This window comes from Leptosomus discolor, chromosome 15 (genome assembly GCF_034619465.1).
Source record: "Leptosomus discolor isolate bLepDis1 chromosome 15, bLepDis1.hap2, whole genome shotgun sequence".
NCBI lineage: Eukaryota > Metazoa > Chordata > Aves > Leptosomiformes > Leptosomidae > Leptosomus > Leptosomus discolor.
The window spans coordinates 895194-912262 of NC_141405.1; the positions used below are offsets into that span (position 1 = coordinate 895194).

A 17069-nucleotide genomic window follows, 5' to 3' on the forward strand; every position below is an offset into this window, starting at 1 on the left:
TGCAATTCCGTAACAGCAGTCAGGGCTTTATTGCATTAAACTTTTTAAGAGAAACAGGAGCTCTGTGCCTGTAGGGCTGAGCATTCAGGAGGAAACTTTGGGGAAATGTTAGATAAACAAACACTCCTGGATACTTCTGAAACATCTTAATTGGTCTTAACTGTGTGAGGCTGAGGATGCCTGAAGGATTTAGAAACCTAACAATCTTTATTTTTTCAATGCCTGCTAAAAAGGTCTTATTGCTTGTGCTGTCTGTTTGTAGATCCCAAGGTACGTTGCAGAGGGCAACAGCGTCCCTATTCCTGCTTGCTTCTGAGGATGCAAAGTGCAGGTCAGAAGGTGTGCTGAAGAACCTGGGGCTATAGCAGGCCAGGACAGATTCCACAGCTGGTGTCTGACCTGCCAAACCACCAGCTCCCTGCAGATGAGGGGTTGTGGCCGTGCTGAAGGTGCTGTGTCTCAGAGCTATAAATTTGATTGCATGAGGCCGCATGGCTTCAATAAATATTACATGGCACAGACCAAGAATATGTCCTTTTGGACACCTCTTGAAGTGGTACCTAAGGAAAGTTTCAGGCTTAGTAAGGCTGACACGGAAAAGTGGGAGAAGGCATACACACGTGTGCTTGTTATTGTGTAGTGCTGAAGTGTCTCGCTGATATTACTTCCATATCTGGAAGACCTGTTGAAAGCTCAGCTAGAAAATATCCAGATATCTGCTCTGAGTATGTACCTAGAGATTGAAACAGTGCAGGTAAAGCCATCCTTTTGACTGCTTGCATGTTCATTAGTTAACTAGGTTTGAAAAGCTGGGGTTGTTTTGAATTTCTTAAACCTCGGTGTGCTGGGAGTTTTCACAGTCCTATAAATTGGTTTTTCAGAAAGAAATGAAATGTGAGACCAGCATTGCTAGTACCAGTTTCTGCAAATCTTAAAAAAGCCACAGCTTCTGGCTGACTCTTCTCATGTTGAGGTGAAAAAGGCACTGAGAAAACTTAATGTCATCAGCATAGAACATCACTAGTTCTGTAAAAGGGGGTTTAAGTGTCTGTGGCTCCAGCACAGGAGCATCCAGAGGCTAAGGGGGTTGACTTGAAGCTGTGCTGCTGCAAGCAGTGCCACTGTAACAGCATGTGCTCGCCAGAAGGGCAGCTGGTGCTTGCAATGGTTCCAGGCTGCCAGTGCCTTGGGATTCCTGGGGATGCAGCTGGGCAGGTTGACAGCTGGGCCTAACTATGAGGTGTATCCATGAATGAAATGCTTCATTACTTGTGCCAGAGAACTAAGCCTTAAATGCGTGATTATCTTAACTTGCTGGCAATAGTTCAATGGTAAAGCTGCCTGTGGAGCTTGCAGGTGAGCTTCGGAGTGGAGCTCTGAGTCAGAGCATTTGCAGGACTCGCTCTGGAGTCATGAGTTATTTGTGTCACGCTGGATGGGAATTGTCAAAGCAGTATTGTGTTGCTGCATATCAAAGGACAGAGTAAAATCTTAAGCTTTATTTTTTCGATTAAGAATTTTTATTTGTCCCTCAGGGACAAGCAGATAGAAACAGCTTGTCTTGGCTATTGTGAGTGTTCATGGGGCAAGAAGGGAAGGGAGGGAATGAACAGCAAGAGCAAAGTGTTACAGTAATGAGAATGACGTCTTATTTTAGTTGAGACTTAATCAAGACATGGTTCCAGGAAATGGGAACAAATGGCTTTGGCTTTTTTTTTTTCCTGCTCTCTTGTATCTTTGATTGTCAGCAAGACTTACAATCACAGAATCATGGAATAGGCTGGGTTGGAAGGGACGTTTAAAGGCCATCTAGTCCAACCCCTCTGCAGTGAGCAGGGACACCTTTAACTAGATCAGGTTGCTCAGAGCCCCATCGTTGAACCTGGCCTTGAATGTTTCCAGGGATGGGGCTTCTACCACCTCTCTGGGCAGCCTGTGCCAGTGCTTCACCACCCTCATTGTAAAAAATTCCTTCCTTATATCTAGTCTAAATCTACCCTCTTTTAGTTTAAAACCATTACTCCCTCTCCTATCACAACAGGCCCTGCTAAAGAGATTGCCTCATCTTTCCTGTAGCCCCCTTTAAGTACTGGAAGGCCGCTATAATGTCTGCCCGGAGCTTTCTCTTCTCCAGGCTGAACAACCCCAACTCTCTCAGCCTGTCCTCACAGGGGAGGTGTTCCAGTCCTCTGATCGTTAAACGTACTGTAAATGTTTTAACACCTGCCAACTCTGTTTTTTCACCTTCTATATTTTTGCCCATCCTCAAAGACAAGAGTAAACTGTTAGACTTACCTGGCTTGCTTTTGATTATCAAATAGTAATCAGTAGTATTAATCACAGGACTAACTCTCAGTGACTTCACATATTACCTTCTTTCGAAGGATGCTTCTTTTTATTATAAAACTTTGGGGATATTTATTACTTGAAGTGCATTCTGATAGTAAATGTTTTGCAGGCAAAACTGACTGCGTTTCATACCTGGGTGTTATATCCGTCTCTCCTATAGAAGAGTCAGAGACATTATTTGAGCCTTCTGGAAGGTGCAAGCTGCCTTAGGGGCTTACAGGAACTAGCTTTGTAAAGCAGGTCAGCGTTTTTGTTTCATGGCTCTTGTTGAGTGTCATTCTTGCTTACCAGGGCATCCAGAGAGTGGGTTATTGCTTCTGCTGTATCCTCTTAACTGCCTTGAAGGATGATCTGAATTGACTCACAATTCTTCTTTTGCCAGGGTGGTGAAATCCAGGACTGTGCCTACTTGGACAGCGAAAGCGCCTACAGCGAGTCGGAGCTCTTCCCTGATGACGACGCGATGACTCTAGCACAGCAAGAAGTTCACCATGAGTCTGACATGGACAGTGCTATTGAGAGTGCCCAGAGCTCGGAGGCCTCCGATGTGTGTCGGAGCGAGGAGAAGGACAGTGTGCTTGGTGGCCTGTTCCTGCCTGGTGACAAGTGAGTGGTGGTTTTGCCCCGTGGCAGCCCGGGTTTGAGGCATGTGCAAAAGGACCAGGGAGGAAGGAGCCTTTTACGTGACTAATTCCTACTGTGTGAGGCTGAGGATGCCTGAAGGATTTAGAAACTTAATGTCCTTTTACAATGTAAGGGAGATGGATGTCCAGGTCCTCTAAGTGGCTTAGACAGTCTCAGCTGTGGCTCCTTCTCGCATGTTCTGTGGGCACTCGTGGGACTCACACGTTGTGTGCTGAAGTGAAAGTGTTGGGTCTCATCAGAATGGATCACTTTTATTAGCATCCCCCAAAACTTAGGATCTTCTGTGTTCCTGTAACCTGTATATATTGGAATTAAAACAAACACCTCCTGCAAAGCAGTGCAATATGGGGAATGTCTTTTGTACATCTAGTTACCTGAAGATGTGGGCTCTGCAGATTTGCTGTGCAACTCCATGTACCAAGTTAATTCTATGTGTGTTTCTAATTTTTCATAACCTTTAGTGTGCAGCAGTAAATTGTGTTTAACCCAGGGTGTTCTGGCATGTGCATGTGTAACCATACTTTGCTGTTAACACAAGAGTGTCTCTAATCCTAACTTGACTCTTCCCACGTGTGCACCTGGGGGTGCTGGTAAAAGCTGACTGGGGGGAAAAGGACCCAACTTGATTTAATCCTACTTTGAACTGAGTTAATGCAGTACCACAGGACAGAGCTCAGCTGGGCTTGCTTTGTAAGCCTCTGCCCTGTCTTCCCTATTTTTAGCTTGTCATCTTGATATGTGCCTCTTGAGCTTCTCTCACTGCTAAGGCAGTCCTCCTTCTCTCTCCTGGGCCTCCTCAGATGCTCTCTGTGCAGCCTTATTCCTACTCTCCTCCTGAATTTCTCAGCTAGCTGAGATCTGGCCTTCTCCTATTTGCTCAAGCAATCCCAGAGACTTTATCAAGATAATTCCAGTTTTCATCATCTCTTTATCAAACTTGTCTCCTTGCCTTGCCATTCCCAGTTCTTCAAAGCACCCATCCTTGCAGTGACCGACTCTTACCCACACTGTGTTTGAAATGAGCATCTTTCCTCCCAGCTGTGCCATTCAGGCTCTTGTGAAGGGGATGTGGGAGGCATTGTGCATCCTATACCCTCGTTCTGTGGGGGATAGGAACTACTAAGAGCTGCTGTGCTACTACTAATAGATCTTGGTTTATCCTCCAAGACCTCCTCAGCTTTGATAAATCTGTGGGAAAATACTTGGGAAGCTTCATGCTTTTGTGTTAAAAGACACGATAGAAACTTTTACCTTGGCCAGACCACAATACCTGGCTGCTGAAGAAGCAGGTGGGTTGTGTATCAGATGTGTCAGCCCTCTGTGAAGTCCTGCTCTGAAGAACAGGAAATAGCTTTAAAAAAACAAACCAAAACCAAAAACAAAATGGAAAGCTTCCTTCAGAAAGTGTTAGAATGGGGAAAACCAGCTGCTTTTAACAATTCCCTTGAAAATGACTAGACACTTTCCAGCCTGCAGCTGGTCATTAGTTCAGGATCTACCCTGAGCATGGACTGTTTCAACCCAAGCAGTTTAAAGTTTGGCAAAGCTCACAAATAACTACAAATAAAAGTTTGGCAAAGCTCACAAGTAACTACACAGTAAAAGTTATAAGCAGCATTACCAGGTGGGTTCAGCAGTGGTGACTGTTTGCATAGCTGCCATGAGAGAAACTTAGCCAGGCAATGCATGAGGGATTATGGGCTACTGCACTCTAGTCTGTTGGCAAGTGGTGAAGTTCCAGGGCTATTATACTGGAGAGTGGACTTTATGGATAATTATATGTTATCATCCCAAATGAGGGCTGGTCATTTACCTCCATCCCTGGTGGAATTGTTATGAGGAGCTTCTTCCTAAACTGGCTTGGTCTAACAGCATTGAGAATGCAAATGGCAGTTGCAGTTACACAGATCATAGTCACCCAGAAACTTACCAATACACAGTGTGTCTGTGGCACAGCAGCTCTTTATGAATAGATGTTAGTGTGATGTGTTGAGCTTCTCACTGATCCATCCCAGCCAAGGAGCCTTGTTAGATAAGTTTGATCTGTTTCTAGTATGGGTGTTCCTATCTTCATGATCTTCATCCTTTAATAGTGTGCCAGGCTTGGCTTGCCCTAATTTCTTTTAATGTGAATTGGATAAATGAAATGCAGGTTATAAATGGATCTCATCAAAACAGGAGAAACAAAAGAGCATACATCTGAAACGTTGGCAGGCTTCCTCTTCTACTAATTGCTTTTGGAGGGAAAGGATATGCAAATAATGCCTGCACCGTATGCCAAAGGAACACTGTTGCGTCTCTTGTTTACAGCTCACAAGTGTATATTAGAGGAATAGGAATCTTCCTGCCTCCAAAAGTGCAGGGCACGGTTAAGAGGCTTAAGGTAGACTCAAAAGAAACCTAGGGGGTAATATTGCTGAGCTGCTGGAGAGCATCATCAACTGGGAGCTACTGTCCCATGGCTCACCTAGTGGAGCTGAAGGTACAAGCACTGTGCACTGAAGCAAAGGAAGTGAAAAACTTAACCTAGCCTGCACAAAGTGTCAGCAGATTGAATTGGTGCCTTGTCTGTATTGCAGAGCCACTGGATTCTGCTTTGTAGTAGGAACAGCAATGTGTCGGGCAACTCCAGGGCTTCACAAGTGGAGCGTGTGTTTCAGGCCTCCAATATGTGTTTTCTGTAGGGAAAAGTTTGTTTATGAGAACCTGTACGTGAATTTCCTGGCTTGTCTGTTTGAATGCCTGACTGAGGTGGGAGCTGAGCAAACCTGTGTAAACTATCTGCTTCTGCAAGATAGTGCACTGCACAACTGCAGGGTAGTCTGGACTCTGGGCAGGAGAATCACTGTGCACCCTCTGCAGCGAACTTGCTCTGTTTATTAGATTGCCCAAAACTGCTCTGCTAGCTGCTTTCCTAGGGTGCCTGGCTCTGCTGAGCTGTTTATCTATGTGCCCTCTCTGAGGTCACAGGAGTCCTGCCATTCCCTACCTGTTTGGCATTATCTTAGGTTCTTCTCTGGTAGTAAAGCAGCCTTTTCTTGTGATACGTATCTACTCTGCAAGACACATTTAGGCATGATGGAAGGCAAGGCAGGAACCCAGCCTCTGTTAGGTCACATCGGTAGCTTTAGTGACTCTCTGGCATGTGGTGAGCTGAAGTTTTTTTTCTGACCCCACAAAAGAGAGTGGCTGGAACTCATGGGATGTGGGAGAGGGTTTGTGGGGATTACTGGGAAACTCTGTGGAATAGAGCAGCAGTCTCTGTCTTGTACATGTTCCTCTGTCTATCCCATGCATTTTGAAGTTGTCTGCACAGTTCCTGTGTTCAGAGCAGAAGTCCCATAAGCAGCGGTCTTCGCCACCATGTGGAAATGATGACTGAGGATTGTTGAGGAGTGCTCTTTAAAGTGAAATGGCTTGTGTTCATCCAAACCTGTCTCACAAGTAGCTTGTTCATAGATTCTCATGCTCCTGTCTTCCAAGGCACTGTGTCAAATGCAGATCAGATATGTTTAGCAGTTTAGGTTTTTAAAAGCACAAAGTAAGTGGGTTACAACTTCAAATGAGGGGACAAGCTGTAAAGGTGGAAGATTCCATGTGAGGTGAGATGCTATCAAAGTCGGCCTTCGAGACGTTTTGACCTCTTGTTTCAGGTCAAGTCCGCACAACCCTTCTGCAGCATCTGACCTCTCAACTTATTCCACCGCCTCTCTGATCAGTAATGAAGAACAGTTTGAAGACTATGGGGAAGGAGATGATGTGGATTTTACTCCCAGTAGCCCATGCCCTGATGATGAGACCAGAACCAACGCCTACTCTGACCTTGGCTCATCAGTATCTTCCAGGTTGCTCCTTATTTATTAACGAACAATTTTTCAATTTTGTTCTTCTCTGAGCATGCGTGACCTTATCAGAGTTTACACTGGTTACATAGGCTCACCCTAAAAGCAAAATATTATCAGTTCATTTTCTGCCCTCAGAAAATGACAGACTACATTTAATAGTAAGAGCTATAGCAAATATGTTGTTTCTGATAACTTCTGTTGGGTTCTGTTGAAATAACTGGGCTGTTTTGGTTGTCGAGATTTCTGTTGCAGACAGTAGATTTCACAATTAGGGGCTAGTATTGGAAGTTACCTGCTGCAAGCTGGAATCCAGCTTAGCGCTGTACACCAGCCCGGATACAGTGGAGAGAAGACCAGCAGGAGAGCTGTTTCTCTGATGCTACAAATCCTTAGCACTAACCTGTAAAGTGCTGTATACAGACAGGGTTTCGTTTGAAACAAGCATCCATATTGACTTGGAGTGTTTTGAAGAACATAAGCAAGTAGCTGCTGTCTGTTAGGAGCTGGAAATGCCACTGCAATCCACCAATTTCCTGCATGTGACCTCAGTCTCTGTAGCCCTTACATCCTGTGGCCAAGTCAGTTGCTGATTTTAAAACCCTTCCCCAAGCAAGAGAATAGGTGAGCAGAGTTTGGGGAAGAGCCGAGCATGAAGATTTGTCTGCTTGGATCAATAGCATATGAAGGTCTTGTGCTTCATTGCTGACCCAGGACAAGCTCACTGCATCCCTCTGTTCTGCATGCAACCCCCACGTGCTACCCTCTGTCTCAAGCACTTCTGCAATCCAGCCTTGCCACCTCTGTCATGCATGCAGAGCCAGCACCTCTCTCCACTGCCCTTTCATGATGGTGGCTCATGTCCTTCATCCCTTATTTCCTCAGGTTTATGCAGCCCTTCCCATTCTCATTCCTGGGGCTCTGTGCACTTCATGCCATGATTGCTCTCTTTTATTTGAGTTTATTTTCTCTTTATCATGCCAAGAGCTACTATTATCTCCTCTTTAGACCTATGTCCCCTTCTCCCTTCCTCCTCATTCTAGGGTTTCTTCCGTCCTACTGCCTGAGGGGGTTTGTGTGACTTCTTACCAGATCACACTGGTTTTCATCTTCCTGTCTTTCTCTTGGGGAAAAGACTCTTCAGGTTGCATGCCAAACTCTAGTGGAAAGATGGGCAAGATGAGAGGGGAACATTGCTGAGGTGGAACATATTAATGTAGCTTCTTTTGCTACATGCATCTCATGGACTCTCTGTACCTTTTGCTGTTCTTCCAGTCACCCAAACTGATTCTTTCCACTGATACCCAGAACACGTCCTCTGTAAAGCCTCAACTCGGACAGGTAGACTTGCCCGAAGACTAGCATTCTTTGCACCGGCTCGAAGTTAGATGAGCTGTGGTTAGAGGTGGTTCCCCAAGTCCCTCATCTGTGATTCTGACACACAGACACACAGTCAAGAGTGAAACCTGTTGTGAGTTGGTTACTATAGCCAGTAACATCTCTCCTTTCCTGCAAACAGTGCTGGCCAAACACCCCGAAAAATGAGGCATGTTTATAACAGCGAGTTACTGGATGTTTACTGCTCACAGTGCTGCAAAAAGATAAATCTACTCAACGATTTGGAAGCCAGGCTGAAAAACTTGAAAGCAAACAGGTAAGCAGCCTATTGCACTGCTTTTAGCCATGCCCCCTTGAAACGGGACTAGCTAGCAGCAGGAGGAGAGGAAGAGAGAGCCCTCTCCTTCCCTGGATCCCATGCTGTCTTACACCTGTGTTGTTCTTACAAAACAGTAAGAAATTCAGACCTTGACATCTAGCCTGACCCCAAAATGCTGTTCCTCATCAGCTAGTAAGTATTTTTCTGACTTAAGGTGCAGACAGCATTAATAAACTAAAATGTTGTAACCAGTGAGCTCTTTGGTTGCAGAGTGAGAGTGGTATTTCTAGGAATTTTTCCCAGGAAGTGGCCTCTGCTGTGCTGTTTAGTGCAGATCTACAGTTAGCTGCTGTTTTCTCCAGGTGGGAAGGAGTGATCTGGCAGATCCTTAGCTAATGCATATAGCTTCACATACACCTCTCCTAAAGCTATTGGTCAGCAGAGGTACTTCAGTCCTGTGGGAATTTTTTTGTCCTCAAGGGAACTTGAAAAAATGATGAATCCTATGGCGGAAGTTATTTTGGGGGTTCTTTGCAATTTCAGCTTTTTCCTTACGTTTCTATCTCTGCCACTCCATCCACTTCTAAACTGTGACGAGCACTTGGAAAGAATTCAGTGCTTCCAACAATCATCTCGGGGTTTTGAAGGAAATCATTTGGTGGGCTTCTAGCTCCCCCTAGAAATTGAATAGAAGTCTTGCCTGTCTGCATAATCCTTGGCACAGAGAGCGCTGCACTGCTTCTTCTTGTGATGACACAGCAGCATAGTAGTTGATATGAACAGTGTTCCTGCCGTAGGAAGGAGTCTGCTAGCACCCAGACCACGACAGGCTAGGGCTTTGGTAATTTTATGAGTGAGGCTGTATGTGCCTGGCTGAAAGAGAGCGATGCTTTGGACAGAGCTGTGTGTCTGTGTGCACACAGAGGTGCGGCATCCTCTTATCAAGAGATGCATCTGGTTATTTTGATTTGCTTCTAGTGCTCTGGTCGGGAGTCTGGTCCTTCATTTAGATAATACTAGTTTCTGGCTGCAAAAGGGAACTGTAAAAATGGAAAGCATCTTAGTTCCTGTGCTGAACTGGGAAGTGTCATGGGGAAGGATAAACTAACCGTTTATAAAATCATCTAGAAACTGGGAATCCAGTAAAGTCCATCACTAATTCAATGTCCCTTTGTGGTGTTTCTAATGTTGGTTTCACTCTGATTTACACTGACAAATCTCTGCTAAATGTAACAGTATTTGCAAATTGACTTATTAATGATCACAGTAATTTGTGGCTTCGCTCATCTTCACATTGTTGGTAACTGCAGCTTTTGATCAAGTTGTCTAAGAACATTGTTCACAGAATCCTTTTTTTACTTTACTAAAAAAGTCAATATTATGTTTCATTGTGTGATTCAGCTGGAGTTTAAGTTAAGATTGAATCCAACAGTGATCAAATAAGTGTTTAATTCTTATATCATTCCTTCTGTGTCCATGTAGCCCTAACAGGAAAATATCAAGCACAGCTTTTGGAAGGTAAGAGTGTTCAACTTTTTTATGAATACCTGTGGAATCAGCTGTAACAGTTCCCTAAGTGGGGGTGGGAGGAGAAAGGAGGAATAAGTTTAGGAAAACAAAAGTGTGCCAAGATGAGTTTTCAAGGGAAGGGACCTATATTTGGATAGGGATGTTGCAGAATATAGAAGCCACTGCTAGTCTTGGAGCAGGCCCTTGAAGTGGAAAGAGCTCTGTTAAGAACACAAATGCTTCCTTGCCTGCCAACTTTCTTCCTTTATACTGCTATTCCGTCAGTCCAGCTATTGCTTTTTCACCCTCATAATGTGGGCCTTTTTGTTGTTGTTGTTGCCAAAATGCAAAGGAAAGCAAGAGCATCCCTTTAAAAAGGGCGTACAGGATTGTGATCTTCCTTTGACTGAATGAACCAGCCCCGGGCTGGGGAGGGCTGTAAGTTTCAAGAATATTTTAGATAATCTCCAGCGTTACGTATTCTGACATTATTCTGTAGTGGGAACTGCTTGAGATTTCTTTTTTTCTGTTTTTTAAAGAAGCTCTTATGGTATGAAATTTTCTAGATTAACGTACCAACCAGTGCACAGTGGTGACCTTATTTTAAATTTCTAATAAGGCAAATACAACTCAGTACATACTGTGAGTAAGGCCAAGTAGTTTTTAAACTATGTTAATGCTGGTGGCAGATCATATCAAAAGCAGCAAAGAACTCACACCCGAGAACTAATGTCATTGATTGTGCTCAGTATTTCGTTTAGTCACCAGTCTCCTGTAAGACTTGTGCTTAAACAGTTGTGATTATCACTGCAATAATTGCACAGATTTTTAGCATCAGATGTTTGAAGTGCAAAGCCAGGCTATAAGACAATACCCAGACTATTTTTCCTCCATCCTCATCAAGCAAAATAATTATCCTTCTGATCTTTCAGACAGCTCTTCCACAACAGTAACTTCAGCAGCAGTAATGGCAGCACAGAAGACCTGTTCAGAGACAGTATAGACTCCTGTGATAATGATATCACTGAGAAGGTGAGAAGCTGTGTGCATTGCAATTAACGTGCCCAACAAAATCCTGCTGGAGACATGCATCAATTGAGGAAGCTGTCTTGCTCACAGTTACCAGTGTCTGAAGTAGCTCGTTCAAAATGTCCTTGATACTCCAGTAATACTATGACTGCTTCACAAAAATGGAAGAACTGTGCAAGTACAGATCTAGGCATTGTGTTAGTACTTCTTTACTGTGTATTTGCGTTGATCACCTTCAAGGTAGGTGCAGGGTCTGGGGAACTCAGAATTTTGGAGCTTAATTTCGCTGCTGGCTCTGCGGGGAAGTATGCCCCCTTTAAAAAGGGTAGCATAGCTAACTGCCAGTTAGGACCAACAAAGAGGTGTATGAAGAGAGATTCAAACTCTCAATTCTTTTCCGCTTCCCCTTCCAGGTAACGTACCTAGAAAAAAAGGTGACAGAACTGGAGAACGATAGCCTGACAAATGGTGACCTGAAGAGCAAACTGAAGCAAGAGAACACACAGCTAGTTCACAGGTAATAAAGCACAAAGCCAGTTCTGTTTGTCATGTCAGAGCAAAGCTAGGACAAAGTTGTAGGGAAGGAACATCTTTACATGTAAAATATGACCAAGTCTTCTGCCTTAATGCTGACAGATAGCATAAGGCTTCATCTGAGAAGTCCAAGTGGAATAGGGCTGCCTTGCTGAATTTTCAGTAAGTGGAGACCTTCCAAGCAAGTTTCTTAGTACAGAGATGTTACTGACTTGTACAGAGCAAGCTCTTCTGAGAGAGGTTAGCGCTGTTTGGTTTTTTTCTTGCATATAGCAAGAGCAGAAAGCTGTGTCACAGTCCCAACTTCTTGAGACTGAAAGAATTATGGATGAACTAATACTACTTAATACTATGCTTATTGGGAAGATTAATTACCAGGAGAGATACTGGGAGAGGTTAAATGCCAAGAGAGATGGTGAAGTAGAATGAAATAAGGAATAGGGAGGAAAGAGAGAGACAGTGAAGTTGCACATTTTAAATTTTTTTTTTTTTTAAAAAGTACCTGTGAAGCTGTTACTGAAATGAGATCTGGTTTCCTTAGAGTTCATGAGCTAGAAGAACTATTGAAAGACCAAGAAACATCAGCAGAACAGACCCTGGAAGAAGAGATAAAGAGACATAGAGAAGCATATAGCAAGTATGAAAAAGAGAAAGGCACCGAAATTGAACTGCTGAACACCAGGTAACAAACATCTTGGTGCCACCCAGAACAGAGTACAAGTTCTTCTTTTCTTCATTTTTATTTTGCCTGTAAGCGTAGGCTGGTCACAAGCAGACAGTGCACAGATGGTTGCAGGTTAGTAGTTCTGTAGGGTAGCTGTGCGGTTGCATGTCTAATGCCCAAAAGCTTGGAGGATGCTTTATACTAATGCCTTAATCCACGTGGCCCATGTAGACAGCTTAGCTGGATATTTGGCGTGGATTCAAGGAGGGAATTGCGACCAGCTGTAGCAAACACTTGTGTCCGCATTTGTTTCTTCCTTCTTAATTCTTTTTAGATACCTGTTGTTAGGAGGGTCAGTGTAGCCTTCTTGGGCCTAAAAACAAACAGACAAAGAGCACCCAGTAGCTCATGATAAAAAATGCTAAAATTAGAAAGATTTGGTCTTTCTATCAAGTGCAAGTGAAATGGCTTTTTAGAGCATGCTGTTTTGCATGTCTGCATTCCTGAAGAGGCATTTGCTGTAGGATTTTTTTTTTTTCATTGACACAGAGTTCAGCAACTGGAAGAAGAAAATGGTGAGCTGAAAAGCACTGTCACACGACTGAAATCACAAACGGAGAGATTAGATGAGGTAACAAAACTCCCAAGTGCCTGAGCAATTTAACAGCAGCTGGATTTATGTAAGAGCAAACTCATATAGTGATTGGCCCAGCTTCTTTAATTTGCCTTCCCTAAACTGCACTATTAATGGGATTGGAACATTGATCACCTTTAGTGGCAGGAATGCCCTGAAACACATGCCAGCTTGTGATCAGCTGTGTCTAAAGATTTGTGTTGTAAAACTGAAGATGGCTCATGCACTTGCAAGCTAGCTATGAAGTTCCCCATTTATTCTAGGAAAGGCAACGCATGTCAGATAGGTTGGAAGATACTAGTCTGCGACTGAAGGACGAGATGGATTTGTACAAGAGAATGATGGACAAGCTGCGACAGAACAGACTGGAATTTAACAAGGAGAGGGAAGCCACGCAGGAGGTAGGTGTGAAGAGGGATGCAAAACCAGGCAGCTGCATCTCATCTGCATGGAAGACAGGACAAACACTGCAAACACAGCATCCAGTGAATGTAGTACTGGATTCTGTTTCTGTGGGAGAGGTATCGTAGGGTGGTGAATACTGCAAGAATACCTAATAAATGGCAATCCCTGACCCAAAGGGTTTACAACTCTTTGAGAGCTTGTAGTCTTGGTCGTGTGCCCTAACATTTCCTTTACGATGTTTGCAAGGGGAATTGTGCCTCTCAGACATGAAGCTTAGAGATCAGAGCCGCTTCCAGCTCTGAAGCGGTTGAAGTGATCTGTGCTTCCATAGAAGAGCAAGTGGCTGTATTGTCGGACTAGCTGGCCTCAGCCGGGCTCACAGAGGGCTTGTGTGAGAGAGTACAGAGCTGGCTGCTGCCAGGGCGGGCTGGTGGTGCAGGGGCTGGCGAGACATGGCCTGCTTGCCTGCCCACAGCTCATTGAAGACTTGCGGAAAGAACTGGAGCACTTGCAGCTGTACAAGCTGGAATGTGAGCGTCCTGGACGTGGGAGAAGCTCTTCATCCAGTGTGAGTGAGTTCAACGCCAAAACCAGAGAGGTGGAAATGGAGCATGAAATAAAACGGCTGAAGCAGGTGAGCAGGGAAGGGCCTCTCGATCCATGTGAAATGTACAGGACGGCTTTGAAAAATGCCCGTAGCTGCAACCTCTAGCAGAGTGCCTTTGGATTTTGTACCCCCCTTCCCACACAAGCACAAGACCCACATTGCATCAGTCTAGGAATTACTTGCACAGGTGATATAAATTGTGCACATAGGAAGTGTCTGTGATTCGGGCAGGGAGGACATGTCACTAGTGGTAAGAGAGCTGCTGATAGCTTGCAGCCTTACCATGTATCATCCAAGCCACCTGTGATTTTAAGAATTTATTTGTTTTTTAATGAAACCTTGTAGGAAGAACTACAAAGCAATGTCTTTTCCATCCTTAATAGGAGAATCAGAAACTTCGTGACCAAAATGATGATCTTAATGGACAGATCCTAAGTCTTAGTCTTTATGAAGCTAAAAATCTCTTTGCAACACAAACAAAAGCCCAGTCGCTGGCTGCTGAAATTGATTCTGCATCAAGAGATGAGGTAATATGCTTTTTTAATCAAGTGCTACATCCAAAAATAATGCAGTTTTCAATTAATTAACTGTCAAGGTTGAACTATCTGAAGCTGACAAATGAACAACAGAAAAATCTGCTTTGCTAGGAGTTCAAGAGTGTTAGAAGATTGCCTTAAATCTAACTGGTTTTGGATGCTGCTTTTAATAATGCTCTTCCAGTTGTCTTTCTCAAAAATTGGGATTACTAGCATCTTGGTGAACTGTTTTACAATGGATTTATTTTAACATCTTCTATCTTACAGGGTATCGTGATGTTATGACATTTTTACTTTCTGTTCTAGATTTAGTTCAAAGTTACTTCCGTAACAAGCTCTCACTTGGATCTAAATTTGAGCTATATATTCCCTGTAGCAGAACTGAATTCTCGGAGAAAGTAGGTAGTGTGCAAGTAATAGTCTGGTAATGCTCTGGAAGATATTATAGGAGATCCGTTTGTATGTGGGCTGAGTCAAACTGGAATAGCTTCCTATAAGCTCCAGGACAAGATCCTGAGATCAGGCTGATGGATGTGTAAAAGCTCCCAGGGAGAAAGACAGGTTAGTGATGAAGGAGATTAAAAGGAACCGTTTGCCTTTTATGCTTTATTTTTTCTGGACAGAACTTCCTGTTTCTTCTTCAAGATGAGTCCTGAGATGGACCTTTTTACCCAATCTGTACTTGAATGACCCTGTTCACCTTAGCTCCTGGGCAGTCCCTTGAAGTGAAGTGCATACTCGAGTTTCCTGCTGAACCAGAGCACTGTGAAGAAAGGCTCTTTAATTGTTGAAGTCTGATTAGATAAAAGCAAACTGGGCTTTTGCTGTTGTCAAGAAAAATCGTTATTTCTCCTTCTGAATCTCATGACTCTAGCCTATGCAAGGAATACCCAGTACGCCCCCTCTAAAGGAGGAAGGTGCCTCACAGCTGTGGCCCAGGCTTAGTAAACCTCAGACCTGCATAAGCTTTTCTCGTTGTGCCGTTTTTCCTGTATAATCAAAATGAAGGTAAGAAACTGCAGATTCAGGGTGGGACTGATATGAAGGCCCATGAAACCCAAATCACATTTTCTTTAGGAGGATCTGGGGCTCTGACACTCCTGGGCAGCTTTGTCAGTTTGGCATGAAACATGCAGAGTATAAAAAGCAAGCGGTCTTCGTCTTTGGAGAGTTTGAGTGGCCTTTTGCAGCTCAAAGGTCTAGTGAAACACATGTATTTAATATAGAACAGAGAATATTCAGTGGGTTGTTCTTGAGGATTATGCAGCTGTGTTGTTTTGGGCTTTTTTAGTAGGTTTTTTTGAGAGCGAGAGTATGCACATGGTACAGAGGCAGCCCATATTGTTCCCGGTGCAAAGCACTGAAATCCTTGTTCTGTTCAGCAGCTTTTCATGCAAAGTGCTTTAGATTTTGGTAGATATGAAAAAAATTGAGTGTCATGAAGCTCATGCACTGAGATGAGGAAGCTCATCCATGCTGTGGATGCAGGATGGACTGGGGTGTTAGAGGGGAAATTTGTTGCAAGTGACCTGCTAAGAGATCCCTGGTGATGGCTGTTCACCGCCCTCCTTAATAGTAAAGATCTTTAACATTAACATACAGATCATTTCTAATACAAATACAGGGAGGAGCTAGACGTAGAATACCTGTCCCAAAAGGAAATTGGTGATCCTGAGCAGGTGCTAGTCTCTCACCTGTCTGAATTCCATGCTATTATGTCAAGTAGTGAGAATATTTCAAGAGTAACTTTGAAATGTTGTGTTTCAGCTCATGGAAGCCCTTAAAGAACAGGAAGAGATAAATTACAGATTGCGGCAGTATATGGACAAGATCATTTTGGCAATCCTAGACCACAACCCATCTATCTTGGAAATAAAGAACTGAAGAGAGTATGAGAAGGAAAAGCAGCAACTGCCTGATATTTCTGCACATGCCACTGGATCTAAACAACACTCTGATACTGTAAATTAATCTATAAATATATATATACACTACGTGTGAGTGTGGGTGCGCGGGTGTGTTTATATGATGTTTGGTACACTGTTATTTGTCATTGAATTGGCTTGGTTAGACTTTTTCCATGCACTTTCAATACCTGTGATAAGATGGATACTGTATATTAATGTAATAACAATATAACTGGATCATGCTGTTTTAGATACTGGACAAAATGACTCTACCTCTAGTTATAAAGGTAAAAAAGATAATGGAAACGTATGGATGTGGCCCTAACTTTAGGAGCAAGAATTGTTCTTTTGTTCTTCCAGGAATTTGGGTACCAGGAACCAATTAACATACCCAGGTTCAGTTCCTGACTGGTGCTGACTGTGTAATTTCCTATTTGATTTAGTTTTAGTACTTAAACCACACATAAGATTAAAAAAAAAAAAAATGGGGAAAAGGAAAGACACAGAGTAAAAGGGAAGAAGAGGAAGATATTGCAGAATTGTTGCTATTTGTGAAAAATCACCATCCACTTGTTTGCCACTGTCAGCACAAAGTGCTTTTTATGTAAGATCACTTTGGAGCCTGCTTTGGGATGCTCTGGGATGCTCTGAGCCAGCCTGCTCTTTAGTGTGTGTGCGCATGCATATTTTTTATGCCAGGGTCCCTGTAGCGTTGAGGCTAAGAAGCTCTTCAAATCTGTTCCCCTATTTT

The 17069-nt window shown here is 43.5% G+C and overlaps 1 protein-coding gene across 2 annotated transcripts in view; it reads left to right on the forward strand.

Annotated features, from left to right (window-relative positions):
- Nucleotides 1–16295, forward strand: part of RAB11FIP4 (RAB11 family interacting protein 4) — a 124097-nt gene extending 107802 nt beyond the window's left edge. Inside the window, exons 4-15 of one of the 2 annotated variants that reach the window (XM_086473604.1) lie at nucleotides 2732–2955; nucleotides 6648–6839; nucleotides 8356–8490; nucleotides 9976–10011; nucleotides 10935–11034; nucleotides 11445–11548; nucleotides 12107–12247; nucleotides 12779–12860; nucleotides 13127–13264; nucleotides 13744–13902; nucleotides 14259–14402; nucleotides 16179–16295. In XM_086473604.1, the coding sequence (XP_086329730.1) occupies nucleotides 2732–2955; nucleotides 6648–6839; nucleotides 8356–8490; nucleotides 9976–10011; nucleotides 10935–11034; nucleotides 11445–11548; nucleotides 12107–12247; nucleotides 12779–12860; nucleotides 13127–13264; nucleotides 13744–13902; nucleotides 14259–14402; nucleotides 16179–16295 (1572 nt within the window). Of the gene's footprint in view, nucleotides 1–2731; nucleotides 2956–6647; nucleotides 6840–8355; nucleotides 8491–9975; nucleotides 10012–10934; nucleotides 11035–11444; nucleotides 11549–12106; nucleotides 12248–12778; nucleotides 12861–13126; nucleotides 13265–13743; nucleotides 13903–14258; nucleotides 14403–16178 lie in introns of those variants that run through there. The other variant, XM_086473605.1, reaches the window with a different exon arrangement.
- Nucleotides 16296–17069: the final 774 nt, after the last annotated feature.